The sequence below is a fragment of the Mastomys coucha genome, unplaced genomic scaffold, assembly GCF_008632895.1.
Source record: "Mastomys coucha isolate ucsf_1 unplaced genomic scaffold, UCSF_Mcou_1 pScaffold15, whole genome shotgun sequence".
Taxonomy (NCBI): domain Eukaryota; kingdom Metazoa; phylum Chordata; class Mammalia; order Rodentia; family Muridae; genus Mastomys; species Mastomys coucha.
In genome coordinates this window covers 17939728-17959749 of record NW_022196897.1, presented here as the reverse complement: position 1 = coordinate 17959749, position 20022 = coordinate 17939728, and the positions used below count along the sequence as shown (strand labels likewise).

The following is a 20022-nucleotide window of genomic DNA, read 5'->3' as shown; positions in this document are numbered from 1 at the left end:
ACACACACACACACACACACACACACACACACACACACACACGATGGACAACTAATCCTTCCAGAACCACCCTGGCCTTGGGAAGTCAGTTCCCCTACATAAAAAGGGATGTCTATTTAATCAAAACAAATCCCGTGCATACTGGTGGGGGGCCGGTGGTTGGGCTGGAAGAGGGTAATCAGGTGGAAGTCAGCTGAATGGGGGAGGTCCTAGGAATACAAGGAGAGAAAGTCTGGCTGGCTGGGTCGTGGTGGTAGCAGGGGAGACAGATGCCTGTCTATGACGTGGGTACTATCACCAACCCCATTGAAGAAGCAGAAAGTAGCTTAAATAAGTTCAGTAACTTGCCTCGAATATCATGGGACGGACAATTTATTTCTGACACCAAGCTGGACCATGCATGTCCAGATTCCGTACCAGAACCCTCCTCTTTCCCATCATCCGTTTGCAATATCAGAAAACGAATAAGAAGCAAGGATGTCATCAAGGCGTACCTCGTGCAAGCCCGGCCCATCGCCCCTTAGGAGCTAGCACTGCGTGGCCTCCGGGAATCAAAGACAGGCACGCATGCGCATGTGGGGGTGGGGGGGTTGTCTTCGGAGGCTTCCGCTCCGGATTTTGCAAAGTTACCTGGCCCACAGGAGGCGGAGTTAGGGAGTTATGGGCTGTGCACGCGCGGGCCCAGCCCTCAGCCTCCTCGGGCACCTGTTGGCCTGAGGGGCCGCTGGTGGCACCCAATAGATAGCCTCCCTGAGCCGCCCGTGCCCCGCCCCTAGTGCAGAGCCACCAATCCCCGCGTTGCCGCAGCCCCGTTGTTCCGCGGCCCCACCTTCCGCGCGCTTCTTCCGGGTGGGCTCGGGCGGGGGCCAAGGCCATGGCTCTCTGGCCGCTGCTCAACTCTGGGATGCTGGTGCGGACTGGGCACACCGTGCTGACCTGGGGAATCACTCTGGTGCTCTTCCTGCACGACACCGGTGAGCCAGATACCGCGCCACCCTGAGCCCACCCGATCCCGCGTGGTTCCCTTCACGTGTGGGCTTCACCGGGGTCCCCCTAATCCTCGACACATTGAGATCTCCATTTCCATCTCCCACCTCAAGCGTCTTTCTCATATGTCGGTCCAGGGGCCATCCTCTCTCCGCCCGATTCCCAAGTTAGTCCCTAATGAATCCCTGTAATTTCCTGTCACCGACAGATATCCATCCATCCAAAGACCACCAGAGCCCATCAAATCCGAGGACCGACCAGAGGCCTCATCTCTCCCACCCCTGGGCTTCCCAGAAATTGCCTCTCAACCGCTCCCTAAATAAGATTAAGAAATCGACTAGACTTAAGGACTTGGCTTTCTGGTCCACTCCCCAAAATCCTAAGAGACGACTAACTGCCCCAAAGAACGCCACTATAGCGGGGAGCAGGTTTCCCACCTTCGCCTTCGGGGAGGACAATCGGATCTCCTTTCCCCATCATTCCCTTCAGCAGCACCCCCCACCGCCTCCCCGCAACCTGGGTTTCCCTTCTAGAAGCAACAGAGCCCACCACTGAGGCTTCCTCTGCAGCCTTCCCACCATTGCTTTTGCCCTTTGTCCTCAGGCTTCCACACCAGGAGTCAGCCACCTTCAAAACCTCTGCTCTCTTTCAACTAAGGGTACTAGAGTTGCCTACACTCAGCTGTCTGGTGTCACCATGTCCCCTTACTTCTCACCCCTCCCACCTCTCCAGAATCCTCATTCATTACCACCGGTTTAAACAGGCTGGGACTTTCCTAGCTGGAGCTCCTGGCCCCACCCTTCTTGAGAGCTGAGTCCTCCCATGGGGAATCCCTTTCCCCTTTCACATCCATCGGGTCTAGCCTTTCCATCACCTCCAGCTACTTTCTCTTCTCTTGCTATGGGCCTCACTGTCCTCTGGCTTCCCCAGAGCTACGCCAATGGGAAGAGCAAGGGGAGCTGTTCCTGCCCCTCACTTTCCTGCTCCTGGTGCTGAGCTCCCTGCTGCTTTATCTGGCTGTGTCACTCATGGACCCCGGCTACGTGACTACTCAGCCCCAGCCTCAGGTAACCAGGGACCGTGAGGTCCAAACACCTCCTTGGGCCAGCAGGGAAGTGAGACCTCAGAAACATATCGATGTTAAGCCCTGAGCTGCATACATTGTGGGGGCATCTTGATGAAGCCTCTTGCCCACCCTGTGTTTTTTGCTCCTACAATGATGATATCACCAAGACCCAAGTGAGGACAATTGTCTTGCAAAGGCCACCAAGCATCTAGTATGCATGCCTCCCTTCTACATGGGATAGGCCCCAAGTCCTGCACAATTGGAACCAAGTGGCTCTGAAAGAAATGCCCCCAGTATCATCTGCCTTCCAAGGAAGGAGATACCCCCAAGCCAAACTCCTAGCCTTTGTCTCATTTTCAGGAGGAGTCCAAGGAGGAACAGAGAGCCATGGTTCCTCAGGCTATCCCACTTCGGCGCTGCAGATACTGCCTGGTGCCGGTAGGTGATACACACATACTCTTGTGGGAGGAAGTGGGCCAAATTAAGACTCCTTGCCTTGGTACCCTGGCACTTTAACCCTGCCTCCTCTTCAGGAATGCCTCCCAAAGTTAGGACCTGCCTCTGGTCTTCAGCCCTCTCCCCAAAGGAGGACCCACCGGGGTGGGCAGCACTGAGCCCAAACTGCCCTCTGTACCCACAGCAGCCCCTGCGTGCCCGGCACTGTCGTGAGTGCCGCCGCTGTGTTCGCCGCTACGATCACCACTGTCCCTGGATGGAGAACTGTGTGGGTGAACGCAACCATCCGCTCTTTGTGGCCTACCTGGCACTGCAGCTGGTGGTTCTGCTGTGGGGCCTGTGCTTGGCATGGTAGGTGCATGGGGGCAGTGCAGATGGCATGCACACAGGCATGCACGGAGCAGGACTCCTTGGGACCCTGCATTCCCCAGCCCTAGCTCTCCATCCCTGCCCTCTAGGTCTGGTCTCCAGTTCTTCCAGCCCTGGGGGCTGTGGCTCCGGTCTGCTGGGCTCCTGTTCACCACCTTCCTGTTGCTCTCCTTCTTTGCCTTAGTGGTTGGCCTGCTCCTGGCCTCCCACCTCTACCTGGTAGCCAGGAACACTACTACCTGGGAGTTCATATCCTCACACCGAATCTCCTACCTCCGCCAGCGCACCAGCAACCCCTTTGACCGAGGTCCGACTCGAAATCTGGCCCACTTTTTCTGTGGTTGGCCCTCTGGACCCTGGGAGACACTCTGGGCTGAGGAAGACGGGGAAGGCAGCAGCCAGGTTGTCTAGGGTTGCTGGAGAGAAGGCTGCTTTGTGCCTAAAAGCCAGAGGCTGTGCCAGCTGGAGATGAGCCCAGTGAGCCGAAGGCCTTTACTCCTTCCTAGGGCTTCCAGCCTCAGCAGAGAAGCAGACAGAACCCCCCTGTCACTCCCTAAAGGAAGACATAGAGGAAAAGGAGATAAGTTGGGGGAGGCGTGTTCAAAGAGAACCTAGACGCCAGCACAACCCCTGGCCTGGCTACCTCGAGTGTACAGTTTTATTAATTTAATAGTCTATATAAAGTCAAGTATTAAAAAGAGAAACCACGCTGCCGTGGGGTCTTTCCTGGTCTGGGGTCTCCCAGGAAGCAGAAGAATAAGGAGAGGGTTATAGACACAGCAGGGACACTGAGAAGAGCCTCGAACAGCAGCCCCACAGCCACTACCTGGAATCCCACATGCTCGTTAAATACTTTGGCCCAGGCACATGGATGAGTGGAGGCTTCCTACAGTCTGGCAGAGGTGCCAGGAGACCCTCAGGACTCCAAGAACTGCTCAGACACAAAGTCAAAGTCCCGGAAGGCAGCCTGTTGGCGTGCGGTGAGGGAACTCTGGAGGACTGGTGGGGTCAGGGTTGGAGGCAGGCTGGTGAACTCTCCCTCGAAGTAACGAAGGTCTGCAGGCCCACAGAGGGTAGGCACAAAGGGGGGCTGGACAGTGCGGGCCAGCAAGGCCTGCCAGTTGGTAGTCTGAAACAAGGTAAAGGAAGTATGAGAATGTGGGTACAGCAGACCCCAGAGGTCGCCCAGCCTCCCCACCTCACCAGGCAAAGGAGACTGCTGGGTTCTGGCTACATACCCTGAAGAATGGCTGAACCTTGATCTCCTCTGCGTCCTGTTCTCCTGCCCCTAGCCGCTTCTCTGGGGACTTCTGGAGGAGCTGTCAGGAAGTAGGGCAGGATGTTAACCTGAGGGCACGCCACTCCAGACACTGGCTGCCCTACAGGTACTGTACTTAAGCTATGCTATAGGGCCCCAAGGTGGAAGCAGGGTACCCACGAGTTACAAGCAGCTGCCCAGCCAAGCCCTGGACCTTGGGTCTCACCTTCCGAATGAGTTCGAGCCCTTGCACTGACAGAAAGTGGGGATATGGGACATCAGCATTGACGATGCATTCAAACACCTCCTCTTCTGTGTCCCCTGGGAATGGACACTGTGGAGATTGGGGTTCAGCAGGCTATGCAGGCTATCCCACTGTCCCTACCCCCAGAGGCCCTGGAAGCCCTGCCCTAGCACTTACCTCACCCACTAACATCTCATAGAGCAGCACACCCAGCCCCCACCAATCCACAGCCCGTGTGTAAGCCTCCTGCGTCAAAACCTCGGGAGCCAGGAACTCTGGGGTGCCACAGAAAGTGCTGGTCCGGTCACCAAAGCCAATTCCTGCAAACCAACATCCACACCAGTGCCTGCTGGCTGTGGCTCACTCACTATAGTTCTGCTTATAAGAGTCAATGGGGGAAGGGGCCTGAAGAGGTGGCTCGCTGGTTAAGAAAGGACACGTTTGATTCCCAGAACCCACGTGGTAGCTTGTGAACGTCTCCAGTTTCAAGGTATCTGAAGGCTGCTCCTGGCCTCCATGGGCACTAGACATACATCTGGTGCACAGGCATACATGCTACAAAGCACCCATACACATACAAAGCAGTTTTTAAAAAAATCAAGGCCAGAGATGGAGGTGTGACTCAGTAGTAGAGCAGTTGCCTAGTGTATGTGAGACCATGGGTCAAAACCCAGCAATGAAATCATGCATACACACATAGTGTAACATATACATATATGTATATATGTGTGTGTGTATATATATATATATATATGTGAGGTATATACCATACATACATACATTTATCAATTGGTGCCAGCCTTTATGATGCCCAATAACAAGGTTTGCTATGCCCCCTAGGCTCTGTAGGCCATGGTCGTCGTGCAGTGACTGTATGAGCGAGGTTATAGCTTCTCTGGCCAACCACAGATTAGGGTGTTCTCAGCTGTTCCCCTAATGAGGGTCAGGAAGAAGGGCAGGGCTGGACACCCATGAGTAGAAAGGTTTCTGGCTGGCCTGGGCAAGACAAGAGGATGTGATTCCAGGACAGGAGCCTACCTTCCTTGCACAGCCCAAAGTCTGCAATCTTGAGGAACCCCTGGGCATCCAGTAGTAGATTATCCAATTTCAGATCCCTGATGGCGGAATGGTGAAGATCAAAGGGCTGAGACCTGGGGCACAACAGCAGCACAGGGAAAGCTCCCCGGCCCACCCTCACATCCCCTGGGCAAAGCCTACCTGTAAATAATCCTCTTCTCATGGAGGAACTGCAGCCCCAGGACCACGCATGCCAGGTAGAAGCTGAAGGAGGTACAGGAAGAATTCAGGCCTGGCACTGGGAGGTACCAGAAGGCCCTGGCCAGACTCAGGCATGGACGAGACTACACAAACTAATGCTGGAAGGGCCCAAAGTATCCCGGTGTTATGTGTGAATGACCTGTCCTCCTGTGCTCAGCTGCGGCAGAGCTACTGGGTCTAGTAGCATAGGTCTATAATCCCAGCTACTTGGGAGGCTGAGGCTGGAGGATAGCAAGTTTGAGGCCAGACCGGTCTATATAGTGGAACCTTATTTCAAAAAGCAAACAAAAGCCTGGTGGTGGTGGTGGTGGTACATGCCTTTAATCCCAGCACTCAGGAGACAAAAGCAGGCAGATCTCTGAGTTCGAGGCCAGCCTGGTATATAGAGCAAGTTCCAGAAAAGCCGGGGCTACACAGAAAAACCCTCTGAAAAAAACCATTAACACAAGCTGGGCAGTGGTGATGCACGCCTTTAATCCCAGCACTTGGGAGGCAGAGGCAGGTGGATTTCTGAGTTCAAGGCCAGCCTGGTCTACACAATGAGTTCCAGGACAGCCAAGGCTGTACAGAGAAACCCTGTCTCACCCCCCTACCCCCTCCAAAAAAAACATAACACAAATAAAGGGCTGAAGATGTAGCTCAGTGGTAGAGCCTGACACACACTAAGCCCTAGGTTCAAAGCTCAGTGTGGACATCTTCCCAGCAGCCTGGGGGGGGGGGGGATAGTCATCATGACTTTCACTCAAGTCAGGATCTGAGAGGCTAGAGAGATGGCCTGGCATTTATAGGAAGTACTACTCTTTGTCCCACTACCCATACCTAAACAGGATTTCCTCTATCAGAGTCAGGAGATCTGGTGCCCTCTTCTGGCGGCTGAGGGCTCCTGCATTCAATCGCAGGTGGCCATGCACAGCCACGCATTAAAATGAGGATCTGAGATTTGACACAGGGTCACACACTAGGGTGAAAGCTGATGTGCTGAGTTAGACTGTTGTAAGCAGAGCAGCAACTGGAGCTGGTTAGGCAGACTTGCTACAGTCCTGTGGTAGGCCATTAGCAAACATGACTCTCATCTGTGCAGCAACCTCAGAAAACTGTGATGACAGATTCCATCCACAGCTATGCCAATGAAGTCCTCACATGCTGTAATGTCCCACCAAGACTCCTCACAATCCTGTGCTTTTTGTCTGCTGGGTACTCCCCTATCCCCAAGGGAGCAAGCATCAAGTAACTAGAAAACCCACCAGGCCTGAGGCTCAGGAAAGACATCCTCGTGAATCTGCATCATGAGGTCTCCTCCAGGCAGAAACTCAGTAACAAAGCAGGCGTGACTGGAGGTCTGGAGGCAGGCAAGGAGAGCAAGCAGAAAGGGGTGCCCTGTACGACCCACAGTCTCCAGGATCCTCTTCTCACAGTACAGGCTGTAAGGGAAGACATGGAATGTTCCCTCCATGGGCTGTGTGTGCCCTGACACCCAAACACCACCTCTGGCTGGCTGAGTACTCAGGGAGCTAAGGAGTTAAGTTGATGGTTCACATGTGGGGAAGGCTTCAAACCTGCGAAAGTACCACAGTCCTATTTATAGAGGTACCTGGGTTACTAAAAGACAAGAGGGCTTGCCCGGGGCCAAAAAGAGAGCGTGAACCTGGCCCTTGGGATCGTGAGCTTCCTTTTGGAGCTCAGGTTGGCCACTCCAGGCTTCCAAGATCACATACTTCTCAGTTATACACACCTATCAATCTCATCCCGGCTGAGCACTTCCTGCTTCTTCAGTGCCTTGATAGCATAGTATTTTCCTGTTCCTTTGTACTGGACCAGGAGGACCTAGGGACCAGAAAAAGTTGGGCTCCAGGTAAGGACAGAGAGCCTTCACCTCCCTCCCCACACAGTACCCTGCAATCCCAGCATCTCCAGCTAATGTGCTGGGACAATGCTCGCCCATTCACTAACTCCACTACATCATCCTCAACAACCTACCTTCCCAAAGTGTCCCCGGCCCAGCACAGCCAAACATCGGAAGTCTTGAAGTCTGGGGGGATTCCTGCAAGAGAGAAAGGGCCTAGACTGTCCCCACATCTAGAATTTATAAACTGCATTCAGCAAAGAAAGGCATTGAGCAAGTCAATTTGATACCCAAGGAGCTAGGGAGTGAGGTGTCAATCAAATCAGTATGTACGAGGAGTGATGCTGTACACTTGTAATCCCAGCACCCAGACTGTAGTAGCAGGAAAACCACAAGTTCAACCAGCCTGGGTTACACTACAAGACCTTATTTTTAAAAAAGACTGAGTAAGTCTCCGTCAGTGAAATGGCTTACGTTTCATGCCCAGAACCAACTTTAGAAAAGTCGGATGCAAACCGAGTGGTGGTGGGGCACACTTTTAATCCCAGCACTCTAGAGGCAGAGACAGTCAGAACATGAATTCAAGGCTAACCTGGTCTACATAGGGAGTTCCAGGACAGTCAGAGTTACACAGAGAAAGAAGGAGGAAGAGAAGGAAGAAGAGAAGGAGAAAATAAAGAAACAAAGAAGAGATGGTTCAGTGGTTAAGAGCACTGGATACAGCTGGGCGGTGGTGGCGCACACCTTTAATCCCAGCACTTGGGAGGCAGAGGCAGGCAGATTTCTGAGTTCGAGGCCAGCCTGGTCTACAGAGTGAGTTCCAGGACAGCCAGGGCTACACAGAGAAACCCTGTCTCACCAAAAAACCAAGTCTCTAAATGAATGGAAGCCAGTGAGTACCTGGTGGATAAGACTGCCAGGGCGGGCACTACTCCAGTTCTAGGGTCCATGTGGGGGCGCTTGGTACACTGTGGGGACAGATGTGTTCAGAACAGAGCAGAGTTACTGTCCCTCTTTCCCGCTTGGCAACCTCCGCATTGCCACCCGACCTCCAGAATCCCTTACAGGAGTCCCTGGGGCTGGTTCTCGGAGATAGAGGCGTGGGGGCTTGGGAGGAGGCTTCGTATCTTCTGAGAGAGTCCTCATAGGCAGGAAGTTACTGTAAGAAGGACAGTCTTGAGCACATGGAGGGGGGAGGGGCACGGCCATGTCAAAGGACAGAGGGCTCAGAGGAGGCAAAAGACAGCACTCACAGAACCTGGAGGGACAGAGCCTCAGAGAAGCGTACAGTCTGTGCCAGGTGGCTCACCTGGGGGAAGCAGCATCGGAGGTCCCACAGGCTACCGTTGAAGGGCACCCTTTAGGGGGACTGACTGTGCTTGGTGAGCTGCAGGGGGGCAGCAAGCTCATGACCAGGCGCCCCCAGGCTGCCATGCTGAGGTTCATCTGGGAAGCTCTCAGGAAATTCTGGCCTAGAGGAGGCAGATGGTGCTCAGTCCCAGCATTCCCAACGGTCAGCCCAGCCCTCTCCTCACACAGTCTGTTCCCTCCACACCTCTCCGCTTAGAGAAAATGCGTCTCTGCCTCTGCAGCCGAGGCCTCCTTTCAATGACAGGCTCACAGAAGGTTACCTAGAGGGACATGAACAAAGCTGGAACTGGCCCACCTTTCACTCTGCTGGCTAGGCCCCGCCCAGTGCCAGCTCCCGATCTCAGCCATGGAGGTATCCTAGTTAGTGTTAACTTTCCATATGACACATCAGAGAGGGACTGCCTAGATTACATGGCTCGTGGACAATTCTCGTGGACAATTCTCGGGAAGACTGCCTTGATTGTTGATGTAGGAGGATCTAGCACACTGTGGGCGGCACCATCCCTAGGCAAGTGGTACTGGGCTATATAAGAAAGCTAGCCAAGCACGAGCTTGGGAGGGAGGCAGAGAGCAAGCCAGCAAACAGGGTTCCATGCTTTCTGCTTTCAGTTCCTGCTTATTAAGTTTCTGCCTTGACTCCCTTCAAGATAGGCTGTAAACTGGGCGGTGGTGGAGCACACCATTAATCCAGCACTGGGGGAAAAGGGGCAGAGGCAGGAGGATCTTTGTGAGTTTGAGGCCAGCCTGGTCTACAGAGTGAGTTCCAGGACAGCCAGGGCTACACAGAGAAACCTTGTCTCAGAAAAAAGAAAGAAGCGGGGGTGGGAGAAGAGCAGAGAAGGGAGAGAGGGTATAGGCTGTAAATCTGTAAAATGAAATGAACCCTTCCCTGCCTTCAGTTGTCTTGGCTGGTGTTTTATCCTAACAATGAGGTGAAGCTAGTATGAAGTGGAACTCAGAGCACCCAGACATGATATTGAATCCTCATTAATGCCAGTGGAGAAACTGAGGCATAGGGGAGACGCACTTACATATTCTAGATGTCTTAGGAGGCAGGACAAACTCAGGGTAGAGATGTGAGCCTCCCTGTGGGTCTGTCTCCATCCCTAAAGTCCCACCTTACAAGAGTTACTAGCTGTTATCACTCACAGACACACACACAGGTGTGCTCACCAATGTAGGCAGAGGTTGACACCACCCCAAGTATCTACTCTTCCACCTTATTTTTTGAGACAGGATTCCTCACTGAACCTGGAATTCACTGTTTCAGCTAGACTGGCTGGCCAGTGAGTCTGGGGAATCCATCTGTCCCTGTATAGCCAGCCGTGAAGTAATAGACACATGATGCCATACATAGTTTTTACATGGATGCTGGGGACTTGAACTCAAGTCCTCATGCTTGCACAGTAAACACTATACCTACTGAGCCATCACCCAACCCAAAATGTCAGTCCTAAAGATCCCTTGTTAGAGGTCAGGGGTCAGTAGGAACCTGGACAAAGAGTCGCCCCTGCGGCACCAGACTGAGAGAAAGCTGGTGACAGGCATTGTCAAGGAAGTCCTCAAGCTTCAGGAACGCCACACCACACAACTGTCGCCAGTCCCGCCAGTGAACCCCGATCTCTAGCTCACGAGCCTGTGTGGAAAAGACCAGGCTGAGGAATGGAGTTTGGCATCAGCCCTCACCTGGGTGTCCCGCTCCCTATACCCCACAGCCAACCCTAACCACACAAAGGCCAGCCTCACTCGGTCCAAGGAGATGACAAAAGCCTGGTCCCAGGATTTCTCAGCCACCAGTCCCCATCCTGTCTGGCCCACAACACGATTGTCAACCTTCAACACAGCCAGTACTTCACCTGTAGTACCAAGGCTTGGATTTAGGACATGGCCTGAGCAGGGGCCCCTACCACCTCCCATGGCTCCTCCTTACTCACTGCCCAGCTCGCCTCCACCACGATGCTGCCGGGACCTGGTTCGGAGCCAGCTTTCAGAAGGGCTACCTGCCAGGACAGCCATGGGGGACCGTCCAGGCACAGCTACCAGAAGATCTTTGCAGCCCAGGAGGCGAACTTGCAGTGTCCCTAGTTGGGAGTCAGGGGAGCCCTCAGTCAGTAGCCACAACCAATGGAACCCCAGAGGGACACCAGCTGTTCTAGGAGGGTTAGAGTTAGAAGAAGCTGATCTAAACCCTACCTACACTTGGTAACCACCCAGCATCCTTAGCAGCCCTACTAGCTCTCCTTCCTGGGTGCCTATGCAGTGGCAGAACACAGCAGTAATGTAAGAACAGGTCTTCTCCAGGAACTTTGTGAAGACACGGGTTGGGGGAAACTGCTACCTTGAGCTCAGGGCCTGGAGGGCACCATGGTCTCAAGTGCACAGGGGCAGGCACACGAGCAGCAGTCTGGCTACCTGCGCCCTCTTGATCAGTGAGGGAGAGAGTCCCAAGGGACAAAACATGTTTTGTCTAAGATCACTGAGAGTTTTGTCTCAAAGGGTAGAGGAGGAGAGGAGGACACAGCGGACACCCAGGAGCTCCTGAGGACAGAAACTGGGTCCAGCGACACCATTTTGGTAGGCTGGGCTTGGAGCCTTCACAGAAATACCAAGGGGTGGTATCCAGGCAATATACTTACCTTAGGACATGGAGGTTCAGCTACAAACTAGCATATGTTTTTGTTTTTGTTTAAAGGCAGGACCTTGTTAGCCTAAGTTGGCCTGGAACAACTCACTATGTAGCTAAGATGCCCTTGAACTCCTGATCCTCCTGCCTCACTTCCCAGGGGGTTGGGTTATAGGTGTGTGCTACCATTGCAGTTTATTTGGTGCTAGGGACCAAACCCAGGACCTCATACACAGTAAGCAAGAGCTTTACCAACTTCTTCCTGTGACTGATCCCTAGCCTCAGATGCTTTGCCTTTAAGCAAGAGGCTTCTTTTGTCTTCCCCTGCTTGCTGGCTTGACCAAAAGCACTCCCATGAGCCCTCCAAGGCCAAGCTCAGACTCTTCCTGTTCTAAGAAGCCCTCCTTGATTATCCAAGATTAGGCAAAGGGCCCACACAGAACAGAGCTCTGTCTAGCCCCGTCTACTGTGTTCTGAAGCAGGCACCAGCTAGGCTCTGGCTTGCGGCTCACATGATTTCTTAACTGTCCATCAGCTGCAAGGACAGACAGGGTATGAAAGAACTTTCTGGCTGGGTGCTGGTGGCACACGCCTTTAATCTCCAGCACTCTAGAGGCAAAGGCAGGCGAATCTCTGAGTTTGAGGCCAGCCAGGGCAACAAAGGTAGTCCAAGCTGCCCAGGCCCCACGACTGCCGGGGAAGTGGGCTGATTGTCGATTTAAATCCCACCCACGCTGGCCATGCTCTGATTGTGTTCTGAAATGTCAAAAGCTATTGGATTTACAAAGCTATACTGTGGATCAGGAGACCACTTCCATCCCTTGTTCACTTAGGGTCTCTCCATATCTCTCCGGCTGGCCTGGAACTCACTCTGAAGACCAGGCTGGAACTCACAGACATCCCTCTGCCTCTGCCTCATGAGTGCTGGAATTAAAGGCATGCACCACCATGTAGGGCCACTACTTATACTATCTTACATTATATTATAGTATAGTATGCTATATAACAGATGGATAAACCGAGAATCAGACTGGGAATGTGAGCTACCTGAGGTCACACAGCAGGACTGAACTCTTTCCCAAAATGCTTCGACATCCTCTCCGAAAGGTAAGGGGCCCTCTGAAGTTACAGAGAATCCTTGCTACCTACCTGTCAGGGCAATGGGTTTCACAAGTGTCCCCAAAGGCTGGGGGTTCCCAAGCATGGCCATCCGCAGCTCTCGGGTCACCCTGCTGCGTAGAGAGTGGGTGGGAGGCAACCTCTCCAGCAGCAATTCCAGAGCCAGCCTTAGGAGGTCCAGCTTCTGAGAGGACTCCTGGAGCTGGGCCTGGGCCTACAGAGGAGACACAAACACGAGGTGTGGGTTAAAGGGGTCAGACCACACCTCGTGGGTCTTCACTGCTACCCTCCATAGGCAGCAAGCCCTGGGTGCAGGCGCCACTACAGGCGGATGGACACAAGCAGAGCTGTAGAGAGCAGTGAGCTGGGGACACAGCCTGACCTCTGCCAGTGCCTTGCGGTCCTGCATCCTCTGGCCACCAAGCAGCTTCACCACATTCTTGGCGCCTGCAGCCACAGCAGCCTCTACTCGAAGCCGGTGCTGCAGCTCCTCTGCCAGCAAGTCAGGGCCTGCAGGGTGGAGGTGAGCCTTTAGCCTCGGCCATAGGGTGCCACCCTCCCTGCCTTGAGAGGCCTCACCTGGCTCTGGAGACCCACTGGCCTCCAGACTGCTTATCTTCATCCGGAGTAGGGCCACCTTTAGCTGACTGTCCTTTAACATCTGCTGGGCGGCTGCCAGGAGCTTCCTCTCCTAGGGGAGGTGACACTCATCTCCATCAGATGGGGCTTATGGCAGACCACCAGGGCCTGGGTGGGGCCGAGACTCCCTGTCACACCAAGCTTCAAACCCCTACAAGGAAGGTACTATAGGCAAGCCTCCCTTGTTGAACTAGGTAATGGGCGGCGGCGGAGGATGGCGGGGCGAGCAGAATCTGACATGTATCAGTTTGACAAGCTAAGTAGTAAGGATTCTGTCAGATGGAGCACAGAGGGTGGGCTGCTGGGAGCTGGACTGGCAGCTGGCTGGCTCTTCCGCTAGACTTCTGTGGAACCTTGCTGACAGTGTGGATCAGAGCCTTGCTGCCCCCCCCCACCACCACCACCACCTGTACTTCTAGCCTTAGGTGAGGAGTTGGGGCAGGGTAGCATTTCCCTGTTGGCACAGGGCCTGGCTTTGTGCTCCTTATACCTGAGAGCTAAGTCAGGTAGCTGAGAAGCCAGGCCTACGCCTCTTCATCAGATGCCAGCACTCACCTTGGGGGTGCCGCTGGCACACGTGTGAATCATGTTCTCAGCCCCCTGCTTTACCTTCAGCTCCACCTGCAGCTGCCTATGTAAAGCCTCCAAGAGCCGAGCCCTCGACTGCTCTGCCCGTGCCTGGGGTCCTGAGGTCACTGGCTCTGCAACACAAGGTAGGGTATGCATGCTCCTACCTTTAGAGTTCAGACCTCGGTGAAGCAGTGCTCGCTCCCTTCCCTTTCACATAGGCAACATGGATGATATGGGGTGGTCGGGTGCTCTCGCCCCAGGGTCAGAGCCAAGGCTAGAATCAGGGTGCTCATGAGTCTCCTGCTCCCTGGGGGTGTATTCAGACTCCTCACTCACCGGCTGAGGCCGGCAGCAGAACCTGAGCATGCAGCTCCTGAAGCTTGCCATGCAGCTGTTCCAGGCGGCGGTTGGAGGCCCTCAGCAGCTGCTGCACATGGCCCAGGTGGCGTCGGTCTGTGGCCACACGCCGCATGTTCTCCATGCCCTCCTTGATCTTCAGCTCCTTCTGGATGGCTCGACGGATCATCTCCTTCTCATCCTTGGGGGCTCTCTGGCCACTCCCAGGCTGCAAAGGGCAGAGAAGTCTTAGCCGCCCCTGCCTCACACCAGAGAAGGTACAGACACAACAGGCAGCGCTCTGTCCCGAGTGTCTCAGACTGCTGAGGTGTGTCTAGCTCCTGTCTCCCTTTCAAAGAAGTGAGAGAGAAAACAGACCAGGTTCTCCCGGTACCTTCTGGGTACTGAGCTTTACACTCTAACAACACACTGAATTCCCTACTCCTTGGTAGTAGTCGCTCTTTTGTGGTCCTGGGGAAAGAAGCCACATCCTGAAGCATGCTAAGCAAGAGCCCTGCCACAGATCCACATGCTTAGCTCTCATTCCCATTTTATACAGGAGCAAAAAACAAAGAAGGGTTAGGTGGCTTGCTCACACAGGCAACACGGAGGAGTGGCCACTGTGGATCGAGGGACAGTATGATCCCATTCTCCTCCAGCCTGACACACTGCTCTCCCTAGGCCTGAGAACCAAGCAGAACCTGGGAGGTAATGTAGGCAAAGAATTCACTCTAGGTCACATGCAAGAGGCAGCCAGTGGCCCAAAACACCAAAGCTTATTTCTTCTGCCTTAGATAGGTGGCAGATGGGTGCTGTAGCAGAGGTGCCAAGCAGGAGCTAGCAACTGTTCACCAGATCAGAGGTCTGGGAGGAAACCTCTCTCTCTGAAGCTAACCTCAGCCCAGGGCAACTCCTGCTGACCCTCTTCCCATCCCCAGGATCCTGAAAATCACCCTATTTTATCCTTACCTTTTGGTGTTCCATCTCCTAAGCCCCATGAAAGAATGGCTACTTGGTTTAGGGGCTCCCCAATCCCCCAGCCCCAGGCTTCAGCTAGGTTGGCTGGTCCTGCCTTAGCTGTCAGAGGGCAAGGGCGAGGCTCAGGAAATCCTTTGGCCGCCCCAAGCAAGAAGGCCAGAGGCCTGAGCAAACAAAGCTCTCACAGAGCTGGGGGCCTGCTGGCCACCGGGGTCCTGAGTCACCTCGCTGCCGCTGCTGCAGGGCGGAGGCTCACAGGAAATCGGAAAATGTGTATGAGCTAGACAGGCCAAGAGGGATCTCCGGGGGAAGGGTACTGGGAGGGGTGAAATCCAGCCTTACTGGCTGCCTGAGCGACTGAGGTGCTCAGCTACCACACTTCACCTTCACTTCATGTCCTGACTTGATACTAAGATGCTGTCTTCTACATAAACATCTCACCTCACCTCGAACTGTCCTGGCGTAGAACATTACCTCTCTTCCCTACTTAAACGACACAGCTAACCCGAACCTCTCCACATTGTGGACCTCTCGTTGGACCCAAGAGTTCCTTGCACATTGTTAAGCGAAGTGCCTCTAGTGGCCAACTTGTTCTAGCCTGTGGGTGTGGTGTATTGGGGACAACGCCCACTGAGCACACAGTCTTGTCCCCACGCCCCCCCCCCAAGTCCTCTTGGAGGGCCATATACCCCAACCTTTGCGCTCCTGGCAAATTCCCACCCGCCTGCAAATCTCTAGAAGACCAAGTTTTAAGGAACTTGAGCTCTCTTCCTTTCATCCCCCCCACCCCAAACCCCACCCCTCGGTGGCACATTCCACGGTAACAGGCATGCTGCCGGGCTGGATCTCCGTCACTTCGGGGACCTGGGGACCAGAGCGTCTTCACCCAGGGCTCAGGCAGAGAGGCCAGAGTAGGGTGAAGATCCGAGCAACGGGTGCTCAGAGCTGCAAATGCGGCCGCTGCGCGCGCTCGGTTCACCTGGCGCACCGCCCCCTCCGGCTCCATGGCGCCTTGCCCGCCAGTCCTCTCCTCCACTGCGGTTCCGGAAGCCCGGCCTCAGCGCCTGACTTTCAAACTTGAAACTTCCCGGGAAGTGGCGCGGGACACGCGGACGGGCGCCCCCTCCGGAGACTCCCGCGCCCCGCAGGTGCTGGGGAGCAGCGCCCCCTCCCGGCCACGTGGGAGCAGCGTTGCGGACCCCACTTACGAATTCAGCTCCGCGGATCCGGGGTCCCCTTCCCGTGGTGGCGCCTCACGCTCTGCACCGCAACTGTTCTTCCTAGAGATGGGAAAGCCGAGGGCCATTTCTGCTCCAGCTTTGCCCGCAGCGTGCGCTGGGGCCTGGCCCGATCTCGGAGTAAACCTTGACCCAAATTATGGCCAGATCCAAATAAGATATGAACCAACTCAGACTTGTGCGAAACACATTTTCTGACTCAGCCGGAGTCAAGGTTCTGATTTTACCATAAGGATGTCCGTAGGGACTAAGAAGCGAGTTCAGTGAAGTGCTGAGAGCTCAAGGATTAGATCAGTCCTCAGAATCCACCTTGTTGGTTTTTAAGGGGCTGCGTTGAGGGCGGGACTTCTCAGGTGGGTAGGATTTGCCCAGAGCATGGGGGGTGGGGAGGTGTTGCCCTCCAGGTGTAGCCTTGAAGACCCTGTGTGCCTGGTAGAGAAGTCCAGACAGAACTGCGATTGGCGTTATCTCCAGCACACCACACCCACGCCTTCAATCCCAGCACTTGGGAAGCAGAGGCTGTCACATCCTCTGTGAGTTCGAGGCCAGCCTGATCTACAGAACAAGTTCCAAAACGACAAGGGCTATCCAGAGAAATCAAGTCTTGAAGAACCAAAAACAACCAAACGAAAAACAATAACAACAAAACCACATGTGAAGTCTTCAGGTCTGAGGCGGGGATCCTGGCTCTAACCTGTCTGGTATCCTGTGAATACCAGTAGTTTGGAACCTACCTGTGGAACCAGTCTACAAGAGGTTACAATCCTCGCACCAGAAAGGCCGAAGCAAGAGGTGGATGATGAGTTTGAAGTCTGCTGAAGCTCCTTTTTTTGTTCAAGAAAGGGACTCACTATGTAGCTTTTGCTGGCTTCAAAACCAGCTATCCATTCACCTCCCTCTGCCTTCCAAGTGCTGGGATCAAGTGTGTGTGTGGCACAACACCCAGGTAGGGAGCTGCTTTCATTATTGAAACTTTTTAGGATTTTTTTTTTTTTATGTTTTGTCCACATGTGTGTGTGTATCATGTGGATGCCTGATATCTTTGAAGGTCTAAAGATATCAAGTCCATGTAGGTGTTAGGAATCAAACCCAAGTCCTTTGCAGGTACAGTGTTTTAAATCTCTGACCCTCGGGGCAGTAGTGGTGCACGCCTTTAATCCCAGCACTTGGGAGGCAGAGGCAGGTGGATTTCTGAGTTCGAGGCCAGCCTGGTCTACAGAGTGAGTTCCAGGACAGCCAGGGCTATACAGAGAAACCCTATCTCGAAAAAAGAAAAAGAACTACTGGTCCTCTACCTATCCAGCAAACAGAGTGAGATGGTCAAGTCCCTTCCGTGGAAGGAGCTGGGAGCAGAAGCAATTACTCAGGATCTGAGCAGCTGTACTACTGATGCAAGCACCTGTGCTCAAATTCTCCAGCAGGCAGACTGCAAGCCCAGCATCCAGTATGTGGCTCCACACATGGAGACCTTTTAAAGACTGACCAATCTGAAGGTGGCTCAAGTTCTGAACAGGGTACATCTTCCTATTGTACCCCACTGGTACAGCTATTCTAGGTTTCTGGTAAAAACAGTGCAGATATAGCCTGAGCTGGGAAACATCCTGTAATTGCTCTTTTTACACAACTACAATCCATTAGACCTGATAAAAATTAGATAGTGATGATTGGGCCTGCCTTTAATCCCACCACTCAGAATGCAGATCTCTGGACGCCTGGACAGTGTGGTCTGCATAGCAAATTCCAAGAACAGCCAGGGGTATGGACACCTCAAAAGATACACACACAAAAACAATACCACCCATTCCGAATTAAATGTGTGCTCAGGAAACGGCTCAGTGGTTACAAGAATCTACATACTAGAGGCAAGGATCCTACCTTGTGTTTGGATCCTACCACTCATTAGGTGGTTCACAAATAACCTCGGCTTCAGGCTCCCCCACCCAGGGGGCACCACCTCACATGACATCCAGATATCATACAAAAACAACACCAACACACATACCAACACAAAGTAATTTGGGGGGGGGAGGTTGAGGCAAGGTTTCTCTGTGTAGCCCTGGCTGTCCTGGAACTCACTCTGTAGACCAGGTTGGCCTTGAACTCAGAAATCTGCCTGCCTCTGCCTCCCAAGTGCTGGGACGAAAGGCGTGTGCCACCACTGCCCAGCACAAAGTAACTTTAAAAAAAAAAACAAACTTATATTTACATGTTGCTGTTGTCAGACACACCAGAAGAGGGCATCAGATCCCATTATAGATGGTTGTGAGCCACCATGTGGTGGTATCTCTCCGGCCCAAGAGTTATTTTGTGTATGAGTACTCTGTCATTGTCTTCAGACACACCATAAGGCTTTGAATTGGTTCTGAGCCACCATGAGTGATTTTAATTGCTGAGCCATCTCACCAGTTACCCCCAGTAACATTTAATTTTGTCATACATATTTTTATGTAAGTTTTGCTTCCATATCAGTGCAATATGTACATGCAGAGGCAAGAAATATGACACTTAGTTCTCCAGAACTGTAGTCACTGATGGTTGTTGGGAGTTAAGTGGGTGCTGAGAACTAAACCCAGGTCCTCTGCAAGAGTCAAATGTTCTTAATAGCCCAAAACTAAAACCTTCATATATCCACAGACTATGCTCTTTTTTATAGGTCTGATGGTCCTGGAAATCTGTAGACCAGGCTGGTCTAACCCAGATCAGCCTGCCTCCCATCCAACACCCTCTGCCTCAAACACCCCTTCATGGCGACCCAGAAAGTTTGGCTTGCTTACCTTTCAGTCTAAGACTCTTATGTGAGACAGTGACACTATTTGGGACCAAATTAACTTCAAAGCTCCTCCAAAACTACTATGGAACTGGACATTGTAACATCCTGGAGTTCCATTTGGGAGGCTGAATCAATTAAAAAGGAACTGGAAAGATGAGTTAGCAGGGGAACTGGAATCTCTAGGCCCAAAGAATTTCCAGAACCCCCTTCTAGCCTCCCAAAAAACTGCTCCTGCAGATGTACAAGCAAGCAAATTACACAAAATTAGTTACAATTCTCATATAGCCCTTTACCTTTCTCTGAATCCTTGCTCTGTAGGTCTTTCCCCTCAAAAAGCTCTCTAAAATACTGAGTCCTACAACCCCAGATACTTGAAGTAAGCAAAAATTCAAGGATTGCTTGAATTATAGGTATGGAGCACACATACTGTGTACAAATAAAAGAGGGAGACCACAGAGGATGATGGGAAGCTTATATGGGAAGTGGAGGTGGGGGGAAGGAGAATCACACAATATAAGTAACTGGTATGCTAGCAAAAACAAAAGGGGGCATACAGACATAGCTTGGTGATACAATGCCATTTTGTCACACACAATCCTGGGGGTCAGTATTCACCACGTTCATTTATGAATCTTGCATGCATCACTCAACCTTCTTCACACCATTTAGGCCATGATTACCTCTCCAAGCCAGCACCCCAGACATTAATGTACCTTCTAAATTACTACAAAACAAGGAGAATGACCTCAGTCCAAAAAAAAAATCTTTATGTTCCTTTATTGGAGCAAGATTCCTGACGTATACAGTGATGTATTTACTAAACAGAGTCCTGTGCAGAAATTACACACTATCCATCTAGACAGATTTTGGTTACACT

At 52.9% G+C, this 20022-nt stretch overlaps 2 protein-coding genes across 10 annotated transcripts; one reads left to right on the top strand and one right to left on the bottom strand.

Annotated features, from left to right (window-relative positions):
• The first annotated feature begins 816 nt into the window (after window positions 1–816).
• Zdhhc12 (zinc finger DHHC-type palmitoyltransferase 12) lies at window positions 817–3586 on the top strand. The gene is made up of 5 exons (XM_031369647.1): window positions 817–974; window positions 1918–2054; window positions 2414–2491; window positions 2694–2860; window positions 2968–3586. The coding sequence occupies exons 1-5, from the start codon at window positions 875–877 to the stop codon at window positions 3287–3289; spliced, it is 804 nt and encodes a 267-aa protein (XP_031225507.1). The 5' UTR covers window positions 817–874; the 3' UTR covers window positions 3290–3586.
• Window positions 3515–16725, bottom strand: Pkn3 (protein kinase N3). 9 transcript variants are annotated; one of them, XM_031369641.1, is made up of 22 exons: window positions 15129–15238; window positions 14160–14388; window positions 13809–13954; window positions 13194–13305; window positions 12997–13124; window positions 12645–12828; window positions 10807–10953; window positions 10619–10728; window positions 10365–10508; window positions 9057–9132; window positions 8811–8973; window positions 8567–8660; window positions 8402–8469; window positions 7636–7699; window positions 7391–7482; window positions 6903–7079; window positions 5599–5661; window positions 5419–5495; window positions 4558–4700; window positions 4363–4470; window positions 4117–4197; window positions 3515–4007 (listed from the first exon to the last, which is right to left on the bottom strand). In XM_031369641.1, exons 1-22 carry the CDS (start codon window positions 15141–15143, stop codon window positions 3795–3797), a joined length of 2634 nt encoding a protein of 877 aa, XP_031225501.1. In that variant the 5' UTR covers window positions 15144–15238; the 3' UTR covers window positions 3515–3794. The 9 variants fall into 9 exon arrangements, with proteins under 9 accessions (XP_031225501.1, XP_031225503.1, XP_031225497.1 ...); XM_031369643.1 differs by lacking the exon at window positions 15129–15238 and adding an exon at window positions 16117–16357 and having other exon boundaries at window positions 3523–4007; window positions 13809–13980; window positions 14156–14388; XM_031369637.1 differs by lacking the exon at window positions 15129–15238 and adding an exon at window positions 15579–15726 and having other exon boundaries at window positions 3523–4007.
• Window positions 16726–20022: the final 3297 nt, after the last annotated feature.

Excerpts from the sequence above, each read along its gene's own strand:
- Zdhhc12 (XM_031369647.1), top strand. The coding sequence starts at position 875 with ATGGCTCTCTGGCCGCTGCTCAACTCTGGGATGCTGGTGCGGACTGGG. Across the intron at positions 975-1,917 it reads GCTCTTCCTGCACGACACCG|AGCTACGCCAATGGGAAGAG; the intron begins GTGAGCCAGATA and ends TGGCTTCCCCAG. Across the intron at positions 2,492-2,693 it reads GCAGATACTGCCTGGTGCCG|CAGCCCCTGCGTGCCCGGCA; the intron begins GTAGGTGATACA and ends CTGTACCCACAG.
- Pkn3 (XM_031369634.1), bottom strand. The coding sequence starts at position 15,608 with ATGTTCTACGCCAGGACAGTTCGAGGTGAG. Across the intron at positions 12,829-12,996 it reads ACCGCAAGGCACTGGCAGAG|GCCCAGGCCCAGCTCCAGGA; the intron begins GTCAGGCTGTGT and ends TCTCCTCTGTAG. Across the intron at positions 7,700-8,401 it reads CTGGCAGTCTTATCCACCAG|GAATCCCCCCAGACTTCAAG; the intron begins GTACTCACTGGC and ends TCTCTCTTGCAG.